We start from the raw sequence: 11,226 nt of genomic DNA, 5'->3' as shown, positions 1-11,226 counted from the left end.
AACCTGTTGGACTTTAACCTGGTGTTGTGAGACATTTTGCTGTGAGGCAGCAGCGCTAACCACTGTGTCACTGTGCCATCTGAGGACAATCTGAGAACAATGTCTGAGAGAGAGGGAAAGAACTAAGTGCGAAAGGTAGGATTGTTCTTGGTGCAGGCTGAGATGGGCCAAATGGTCTCCTTTCTCACTGTAGGAATTGTTCTGTGATTTCCAACCAGGGAAATTACTTATTTTTCTTTTGATTTTCTTATTTCAATAAGGAAAAAATGTAAAATAAAATTTATTTATTAGTCACAAGTAGTCTTACATTAACACTGCAATGAAATTACTGTGAAGTACCCCTAGTTGCCACACTCCAGCGCCTGTTCATGTACACTGAGGGAGAATTTAGCATGGCCAATGCATCTAACCAGCACATCTTTGAACCGTGGGAGGAAATCGAAGCATTCAGAGGAAACCCATGCAGACATGGGAAGAATGTGCAAACTCTACACAGACCCAAGCCAGGAATTGAACCCGGGTCGCTGGTGCTATGAGGACCAGTCACCTGACGAAGGAGCAGCGCTCCAAAAGCTAGTGGCTTTTGCTACCAAATAAACCTGTTGGACTTTAACCTGGTGTTGTGAGACTTCTTGCTATGAGGGACTAACTACTGTGCCACCGTACCGTCTGAGAACAATGTCTTAGAGAGAGAGGGAGAGAACTAAGTGCGAAGGGTGGGATTGTTTTTGGTGCAGGCTTGGGATGGGCCAAACGGTCTCCTTCGGCCATCGGGTAGGAACTGTCCTGTGATTTCCATCCAGGGAAACCACTGATTTTTCTTTCGATTTTCTTCTTTCAGTCGGGAAGAAATGTGTGAGACAGAGGGGGAGGAGAAAGAAAGGTCTGAGTGTGGAGGGTGGCATTGAGCATCTACGGAGGTCACAGTGAGGCGAGCCTGAGACTGGGCTGGAGCTGGCTGAAAGGGAGGGTTGCCATGGTGACGGGGCCTAGTGCCGCCGCCGCCTCTCCTCCGCCTCCTCCAAACATGGCGCCCGTCTATGACCGGCCAGGCTTCTGGGGAGAGCCCACCTCGACTCTGGACTGGTGCGAGGAGAACTACGCCGTGTCCTACCACATCGCCGAGTTCTGTGAGTCCTCATGTTGACCATATCAGCCTTTATTTCCTCTCTTTTACCCTCACCCCTTCCCCTCCCGAAGTAAGATAAATCTCTTACATTCCGAGCAGCCCGAGGCCTGGCACCGTCCCGAACTGACCCGAAGTTCAAACCTCACCCTCTCTTCATTTTCCTTTTTTTTAAAAATAAAACAGATCAACCCGTTTTGTTAAACGCCCGCCTCCGCAAAATATAAAATTATTCTTTACAATTTTTTTTGAAGAGAGAAGCAAAACGTGCCGGCCGGTTCCTGCTGCGCATGTGTGTTACTGTCAGTCCCTTTATAAGTTTTTTTTAAATTCAAATGGAATTAATTCTGTTGGAATCGAAGAGTTTTCCTTCTCGTTATTTGCCCTCAGATTGTGACACACTTCTTTCACTCCTGTGCCACATGGAAATTTTTGGGTGTATTTACATGAAAGGGGCTCCAGATGCCCTTGAACACCGGTTGCATTTCAATGTCCTTTGAATGACTTCAGTGAAAATAAATAAACATTTAGGAGATTGTATTATTTGTTGTACTATGATGGTCCAAAACTTTGCTTTCTGACTTTTTTTTAAATTTCCTAGTTTTTTTAAGAATTTGTTTTCGGGTGACCCTGACCATGCTAATTTTAATGCCGTTGCCCTGTGAAGGTGATCATAGAATCCCTACAGTGCAGAAAGAGGCCATTTGATCTCTTGAGATTGCGCCGACAACAATCCCACCCAGGCCCTATCCCCCATAACCCCACGTATTCAACCCAGTAATCCTCCCTGACACAAAGGTGCAATTTAACATGGTCAGTCAATCTAACCTGCACATCTTTGGGCTGTGGGAGGAAACTGGAGTACCCTGAGGAAACCCATGCAGACATAGAGAACGTGAGACAGTCACCCAAGGCTGGAATTGAATTAGGGTCCCTGGTGCTGTGAGGCAGAAGTGCCACCATCTTGATGACAGCTGTGGTTTTCAACTGTTACAGTTCTTGCGGTGATGCTGTTAGGCAGGATATCAAGATTTTGACTCAGTAATATTAGAAAGGCGGAGTGTGTGTAAGTCAGATTGCTGTGTGGCTAGGGTGTTTCCCCGATTTTGCTGTGTATTTTGGCCTCCTCTGTTATGGTAACCATGGGACTCGTTGAATTATCACTGTACAATATCATTTTGCTGGGTGTGCGTACTGATTATAGTTCCTGGGAAATTTTATTTTAAAAAAACATTTTACCATCTATATTTGGACAAAAACATACCACAATAAAGTAACTTGTGCCACAATGTTTGTTACAGTTTCTTCAATGTGAATTTTCTGAAAGGTTCTGCAGTGATGAATGGCTAGATGAGTACAGAATTGGCTTGGTTATAGAAGACAGTAGCAGTGGAAGTGTTTTTCAGAATGAAAATCTGAAGCGAGTGGTGTTCCAGAGGGATCAGCACTGAGACCTCTGCTGTTTGTAGCATATACAAGTGATCTGGAGCAAAGTGTGGGAGGTCTGGTTAGTAAGTTTGCAGATGACACAAAGATTGGCGGAGTTGATGATAGTGCTGAGGATTGTCAAAGGATACAACAGGATATCGATAGATTGGAGACTTGGGCACAGAAATGGCAAATGGAGTTTAATCTGGACAAATTTGGACGGCATGGTAGCACAGTGGTTAGCATGCTGCTTCACAGCTCCAGGGTCCTGGGTTCGATTCCCAGCTCGGGTCACTATCTGTGGAGTTTGCACGTTCTCCTCGTGTCTGTGTGGGTTTCCTCCGGGTACTCCGGTTTCCTCCCACAGTCCAAAGATGTGCGGGTTAGGTTGATTGGCCATGCTAAGAAATTGCCCCTTAGTGTCCAGGGATATGTAGGTTAGAGGGATTAGTGGGTATAATATGTAGGGATATGGGAGTAGAGCCTGGGTGGGATTGTGTTCGGTGCAGACTCAATGGGCTGAAGGGCCTCGTTCTGCACTGTAGGGTTCTATGATTCTATGAAATGCGAGGTGATGCATTTTGGAGAATCAAATTTAGCTACAGATTATACCATAAATGGCAGAACCCTTAGGAACGTTAACATACAGAGAGGTCTGGGCATGCAGGTCCACAGTTCCCTAAAAGTGGCAACACAGGTGGCCAATGTGATTAAAAGGGCATATGGCATGTTTGCCTTCATCAGCTGGTGCATTGAGTATAGGATTTGGGAAGTCATGTTGCAACAATATAAAACATTGGTTGAGTCACATCTGGAATATTGCATGCAGTTCTAACCACCACCAGAAGGATGTGGAAACTTTGGAGAGTGTGCAGAGAAGGTTCACCAAGATATTGCCTGGTCTTGAGGGTGTTGGCTATGAGGAGAGGTTGAATAAACTCATATTGTTTTCACTGAAAGACAGAGGCTGAGGGAAGACCTAATAGACCTCTACAAAATTATAAGAGGCATAGACAGGATGGATAGTCCGAGGCTTTTTCCCAGGAAGTGTCAATTACAAGGGGGCACAGCTTCGAGGTGAGGCGGGGAAGTTTAAGGGAGATGTGCGGGGGAAGTTTTTCATGCAGAGTGTGATAAGTGCCTGGAACGTGCTGCCAGAGGATGTGGTGGAAGCAGGCACATGAGCAACATTTAAGAGGTATGAATGGGGAGGAAATAGAGGACTATGGATCGAATAAGGGCAGAAGGTTTTGCTTATTAGTTAGGGCATCACGATCAGCATAGGCTTGGAGGGCCGAAGGGCCTGTTCCTGTGCTGCGCTTTGTTTTGTTCTTATTCTTTGTTCTTTGATGTTTTGAAGTCAGCTGAACAGTATGAAAACAATATGAAATGGCTTTGATAATTTAAATACAGACTGTGCCAAGAATATAGGACAACACAATTGTACATTTACAAACCTCTTTTTAAGAGCAGAAAGTTTAGCCAATAGGTAATAGAGGCTTAAGTGTTGAATAAAGTAACAGAATGGAAGTTAGATAGGTTTTGGGCTGTATAGAATCTGGAGTTTACACGCAATTTTGCTCAAATTTAGAGAGCAGCCAGGGAGGAAGATTGAGTTGATGGCAAGGATACTTTAGTCTGTTGAAAGGGTTCAACCTTGATGTCTGACATGGAAATAGCAGTAAGTCATTTGGCCAGCTGAGCCTCACCTGCCATTCAGTTTGATCATGGTTGACCATTTACCTTAATGCCATTTTCATGCACCATTTCCATATTCCTTATTGTCATTTGTCTCTAGAAATCCATCGAATTCTGTCTTGAATGTGCTCAATGATTGAGCTTCCGTAGTTCTCTGGGTTAGAGAATTCCAAAGATTCATATCCTCTGAATGAAGACATTTGTTTGATCTCTCTCTGAAATGGTTTGCCCTTATCCTGAGATTATATCCCCTGGTTTGATACTAAACAACCAGGGGAAATATCTAATCTACATGCACCCTGTCACGTTCTGTAAAATAAGTGTGTGAGTTTCAAAGAGGCCGCCTCTCATTCTTCAAAACTCTAGGGAATACAGACCCAGTAATCTCAACCTCTCCTCATAAAACAATTTGGCAATAATACAAGGGATTAATCTGGTGAACCTCATTGCACTTCTTTGGCAAGTATATCTTTCGAAGACAAGGGAACCAAAACTGTGCACAATACAACAGGTGAGTCTCATCAAGAATCTGCTGCAAGACGTCCTTTCTCCTGTACTTAAATTCCTTCACAATGAAGGCTAACATGCCATTTGTGTTCCTAATTACTTGTTGCATCTGCAACCTAGCTATCAGTGACTCATGAACGACGACACTCAGGTTCCTTTGGACACCTACCCTTCCAGCTTCTCAATATCTAAGAAGTACTCTGCTGCCTTGTTTTTTCTGCCATAATGAATAACTTCACATTTATTCACATTATTATCCATCTGCCATGTTCGAGCTCATTCCCTTAGTCCGTCCAAGTCCTCATGAAGCCTCCATGTATCCTCCTCACAACATTCCCACCCAGTTTGGTGTCAACAGCAAATTTGGAAATATTACAATTGATCCCACATCTAAATCATTTATATAAGTTGTGGACTTAGCTAGATCCTTGCAGTATCCCACTATTAACAGCTACCATTCTGAGAATAATATGTTTATTCCTACTCTTTGCTTTCTGTTTGATGATGAATTCTCAGTGTTGTTGGTCATGGAGTCAAACAAGACAGCTGACTAATGTATTTTGTTGTTGATGGAATTGTGTATACAGATGATGTCTGTGAAAGAGACCTGTGATGGAATGAGGGGCGGGTGTGTGCAAGGTTGGATGCTTACGCGACCTCTCAGGCGATTGAGTGTAAAGATCAGTGGCTGTTTGAGGAGGGCTGACTTTGTTGGGTCTGGTAGTAATAGAAGTACACAAGTTCCGGATCCATTGAGGTAGACCATGGAAAAGGATGACGTGTTAGACTGGGAATGCTGCAGAAAGGTCAAGAAGGAAAAACACGAAACAAAAAAAATGGAGGCTAAGATAATAAATTGGTTATGATAGATCTGGATTTTCAGCTGAGGCAGGTAATGGATGGACTCTGCTTAACAATGATTTTTCATGTGCTTTTTTTTTTGTTCCTGTTTGTTCGGTGCTAGAAGGGATAGTTGATCACAATTCAAAAAATGATACTTGTTATCCATACATATTAACTGGATTATTTGACGGACAACTGAAAAGAAAGTGGCACGAGGGATTATCATTTATTAGTTCATAAATTTTATTTAAGTTTAGATTAATTCCTGGGAGTTATAAAGGAAGATTGAACAGGTTGGGCCTGTGCTGATTAGAGTTTAGAAAAATGAGAGGTGATCTTACTGAAATAAATAAGATCCTGAGGGGACTTGTTGGATAGATACCTGGAGGATGTTTCTTATAGAGGAGACTGAAACCAGGGGACGTAGTTTAAAGTTAAGAGGTCTCCCTTTTAAGACTGATATGGGGGAGATCTTTTTTCTCCTAACGGATCACTGGTGTGTGGAACTCTCATCTCCAGAAAATAGTGGAGGCTGGCTATTTAAATTTATTCAAAGCTGAGTGAGACAGATTTTTGTTAGGCAAAGGAGCCAAGGGTTATGGAGGGCAGACAGAATAGTGGACCTAAGACCAGAACCAGATTAACCATGATCATATTGAATGTGGAGCAGGTCTGAAGGGCCAAATTGCCCACTCCTGCTCCGATGTTACTTGTTTGAAGAAAGAGACATGTTGTGATTCCGTGGTTGGACAGAACTTGCTGAACAATCCCAAGTGTTACAAGATTGACACTAATAACCAAGTTAAGTTTATCATTTGGGCTTGTAATGTTGTTCATCATGCTTACTGAAAACTATATATATTTGTATGCAAGACCTGTCCTGTGCAGGCGGAAGGAATGTGTCCAGGAATTGTATCTTTTTTGAATTGTACAGAAACATGGGGAACAATAGTTCCTTGGCACGTTCTTGGGGGAACAATAGTTCGCTGGTACGTTCTTTGTGGCAATGCCTCAGCCAATCAGTTAGCCTGCCAACCAGTCAGCAATCTTTTTTCATGCCGTATAAATTATTTCTCTCTTTAAAATTTGGCATTCTTGCATCTGTCCTGATGAATTCAAGATGAAAAATTTCAACATCGTGTTTCTTTTTTCAGGATGACGCAAGTTTGGTAAAAAACAGAACATTCTCTGCGTAGGAATTTTTCTGGCAAGCCCAGCATTTATTGGCTGCCCTTGCCCTTTGAGAATTTGGTGGCAAGCTGCTGCTTTAAATTGCTGCACTCCACATGGTGCAAGTACATTTACAGTGTTGTTGGGGAGGAAGTTTCAGGATTTTTGATTTGACTTATTATTGTCACAAATATAGTATAATGCGAAAAGTATTGTTTCTTGCATGGTATATAGACAAAGCATACCATTCATAGAGAAGAAAAAACTCAGCAATGATGAAGGAATGATAATTAGAGTGTGGATAATTCTAACTTGGAGGGCAATTTGTAGCTAGTGCCATTCCCATGTGCCTGCTGTCCTTGTTCTGCTAGATGGTAGAGGTTACTGATTTGGGAGGTGTTGGTGCATTGTTGTAGTGCATCTTGTGGATGGTACATGATGCAGGGAATAAATGTTGGCTGATTTGCAAATCAAATATACTGCTTTTTCCTGGATGCTGTCAAGCTTTTTATTGCAGCTCGGCCTATTGCACTCCTGATTTATGATTTGTAGGTGGTGTGGACAGTCAGGAGGTAACTCATTTGTCACAGAATGACCAGATCCAATATCATGGGAGTAAGGCAGCTGTTCCAGTGAGCTTCTGGTCAATGATGACTTCTAGGATGTTGATGGAGAATTTGGTGAAGATGATGCTGTAGAACATGCTGGAGGGACATTTGGATTCTCTTTGTCTTAATGCAGATGGTCACGGACTGCTTCATTGCAAATGGAGCTGTACTTAGTGCAATCAAAAGTGAACATCTGTTCTTCTGTCCTTTGATGGAGGGGGGCTATTGATGAAGCACTCAAAATGTGTTAGATGTAGGTTGCTGCTTTGAGGAGCTCCTGCGACAAGAGCACAAGTCTCATGGAAATTAGACCATAAGTTGTAGGATGAGATGTAGGCTATTTGGCCCATCGAGTTTGCTGTGCCTTTTAATGAGATCATGACTGATCTGACATAGTCCTCAACTTCATTTTCCCGCCCATAACCCTCAATTCCCATACTGATTAAAAATCTGCCTATCTCAACCTTGAACATACTTCACGACCCAGCCTCTACAGCCCTCTGTGGTAAAGAATTCCCTACCCTCCTCATTTCTGTCATAAAGGGTGACCTCTTCCTCCGAGATGCGCTTTGGTCACCCACAAGGGGAAACAGTGTCTCAGCATCTACCTTGTGAAGCTCCCTGAGAATCCTACATGTCTCAATAAGATCATTGTTTTAAACTCCAATATAAAGGCCCAATCTACTTAACCTCTCCTCATAAGAAAATCCCTCCATAGCTGGGTCAACCTTCCAGCTAATTTTCACTGGAGTGTCTCCAATGCCAGAATATCTTTCCTCAGATAAGGGGACCAAAACTGTCTACAGTATTCCAGGTGTGGTCTAAATAGTGCTTGTAGAGTTTTGGTGAGATTTCCCTTTTTTATACCCCATTGCCTTTGAAGTAAAGGTTAATATTTCATTTGCCTTTCCTAATTACCTGCTGAACTTGCTGCAGTTTTCTATAGTCTTTGTCCATTTAAATAATACTCTGCTCCTTTATTCTTCCTGCCAAAGTGCATAATTTCACATTTTCTGACATTACACTATCTGCCAGATTTTTGCCCATTCACCTAATCTGTCTATATTCTCTCTGTAGACTCTACAGGGTGAATTATCCTATTCTGCCTGCCATCGTAGGGCATTGTAGTGGGTGAGGGATGGATCATGGAAAGGTCCTTTGACCTCGCGGGAGGGATTTTACAGTTTCAGGGCAAGTGTGGCCGGAAAACCCTGGTCCATGTGTCATCCTCACCATTTGCCTCCCCACCATGCCATCTGCAAACTTGTCAATAGTAGGCTACCCTCACCCCTCTACCCCAAACCACAGTCTCCTAATGTCTGAATCCCACATCCCATGCCCTTGCCTGCTTTACAGCTGCTAGTGCAGTAAAAGCATGTTCTTCACTCTTTTTTTTACATTTCATCGCTGGAGCCAAGAATGCATTTTGCTGTCAGAATCTCACCCGGCATGAGTCAGGAAGATCTGACAAGACAGGCACTGAAGAATAAGTCTCTGCACTGATTGCCACTCCAAGGATGTTAGGACCCAATGTCTTCTGTCTAGGGTGAAAACAGCTGTAATACAGTAGGTGTAATGACATTGCTCGGGGCCAAAATAGTCTGCTAGTTTTAATTTTATTTGTTTAATGTGGGTGGGGGTGATGGGTGGAAGTTGCAGGGGAATTTCCCAGCTTTATTTTTAACCTTGCTTTATGTCTGTCTTTTCATCTCCTCCAGGAGATGACATGTCCAGATTTGGTATGAAGAATCACAATTATATAGACATGCTGAATGATGGATCTTGTCCTGTCAGCATTTTTGGATGTTCATTCTGGGAACTTGCTATGACAGGAGACTATTACCTGATCCTGGTGATTATGGGCTGCTCAGTAGAGAGATGCAGACCATAGAATCCACAGAATCTTTACCATTCGGCTCAACGAGTCTGCGCTGACTCTCTGAAAGAGCATCTTACCCAGGCCCAACTGCTGGCCCTATCTCTGTAACCCCATGCACTCACCATGGCTAATCCACCTAACCTACCATCTTCGGGCTGGAGGAGGAAACTGGAGTACCTGGGGGAAACCCATGCGAGGATGGGGGGAGGGGGAAGAAGGAGCAGAAGGGGCAGGGGCAGGACAAGCGAATTCTACACACAATTTCAAAGCCAGAATTGAACCTGGCTTTCTGGTGTTGTGAGGTACCAGTGTTACGTGCCACCATGCCACCCACCTGGATGCAGCTGGTGACTGAGGGGTGAGAACTCTAGGATGGTAAAAAAAGGTTAAAAAAAATCAAATTGCCTAATTGGAACGTGTCAGTAAAAATATGATTTATAGAAACTGATTTGCCTCAGTTTGTCCACGATATAGAAATCACAGCTGACTTGCTGTTTGAATATTATTCTGTGACTTTCCCCCCCAGATCACACTAACATTTGAATGTTTTAAGAGCGGCTGTTTTACCAGTGCATGAACAGAGCATGGTGTAATGTCATATGATTGTTCTTTTTCCTCTCTTTGTTTATGCTATGGTTCAACAGCTGAGTCTCAAAACTGATTCAAATGTTGCCCATAATAGTGGGCAGACTGCCAAGTCAGGGCGTGAATTAGCTGAGAGATACAGGGCCTGTAGAGCAGCTTACTGATATTTCAGTCAGCATGCGAATGGGTCTATCTGACTTTCCTTAGCTCACCAGCATTTCAGGGAACCTCAGCATCAGTTATCTCCCATGCCTAGGTACATAAGATTTGGCTACTTTGCTAAACTGGCAGCCTTATGAGAAATCAATGCCCAGTAGGTTGTTTGTATGGAACCTGTCCACTACTGCAGCATTGAGAAAGAAATCGATGTAGCTACAGCAATTAAGTAGTCATAAATAATATCAAATGTTGGGACTCTCTTATATCCTGCAGTGCAAGTGTAAGGGCAAATGTCTTATCCAGTGGACACAGTAAGAAGTCTTAACAACACCAGGTTAAAGTCCAACAGGTTTATTTGGAATCACGAGCTTTTAGAGGCTCCTTCATCAGGTGAATCACCCGATGAAAGGCAGCACTCCGAAAGCTTGTGATTCCAAATAAACCTGTTGGACTTTAACCTGATGTGTGAGACTACTTACTGTGTCCATGCCAGTCCAATGCTGGCATCTCCACATCTTAATCTGGTGTGGTACCGATGACGGCGGTGACAGATTTGAACCTTGGGCTTCCAATCTCAGGTAAGACTGTAGTTGAGGTACAATAATTGGAATCACCATCCATATGGTACAGAGTTAAGTAAAATCTTCCAGAGTGGCGTTCTGCTCCTAACAATTAATTAGTGAGTCTTGCTGCGAAATGCACCATTGTCAAGGTTGGGTGAGGATAGGCTATTACCTGGCTTTGATGGGCCTCCAGACTTGCTGCCACTCCTTGCCAAAGATCAGTCTTGCTTGGTCACCTAGGTAAGGTATTAAAGGTTTAGTGGGACTGTATCCCAGCATATCTGGCTCCTGCTGATGGGGGCGGGGGGGAGGAGCTGAAGAGAGAAACATTGTGGGAGAATGATGTAATGGATGTTTTCTGTTAGCGTGTACCTACAAGTGTTCTGTGATTTGAAGAATATTCTATTTAAGTAAGCCGATGATGATCAGTCCGCATGTGTGGTATAAAATAGTAGCTTTGTGTTTTGAGTAAGGATTAACATAGGTGTCTTAAGACAATAGGTTGAGGGAGAGCCAGGACTTGGAACAAGGAGTCCAGTTACTAAACAAACTGTCTATTTTAAATAGCACTTATGTACTGCAGCAGAGGTAACTTGTGACCAGAACTACAGCATTCTATAGGGGCGGCACAGTGGTTAGCACTGCTGCCTCACAGCACCA

At 43.3% G+C, this 11,226-nt stretch overlaps 1 protein-coding gene across 1 annotated transcript in view; it reads left to right on the top strand.

The window, feature by feature from the left end:
* Positions 1 to 797: 797 nt before the first annotated feature.
* The window catches only part of acer3 (alkaline ceramidase 3), a 173,067-nt gene continuing 162,638 nt past the window's right edge, over positions 798 to 11,226 (top strand). The window contains exon 1 of the mRNA XM_080197681.1: positions 798 to 1,130. Within this exon, the coding sequence (XP_080053807.1) occupies positions 977 to 1,130 (154 nt within the window). The 5' untranslated portion in view covers positions 798 to 976. The remainder of the gene's footprint in view (positions 1,131 to 11,226) is intronic.

This window comes from Carcharhinus amblyrhynchos, chromosome 10, assembly GCF_965287045.1.
Source record: "Carcharhinus amblyrhynchos chromosome 10, sCarAmb.v2.hapA, whole genome shotgun sequence".
In the NCBI taxonomy this organism is placed as follows: domain Eukaryota; kingdom Metazoa; phylum Chordata; class Chondrichthyes; order Carcharhiniformes; family Carcharhinidae; genus Carcharhinus; species Carcharhinus amblyrhynchos.
The sequence above is the reverse complement of the archived record's forward strand: the minus strand, read 5'-3'. Positions and strand labels throughout refer to the sequence as shown.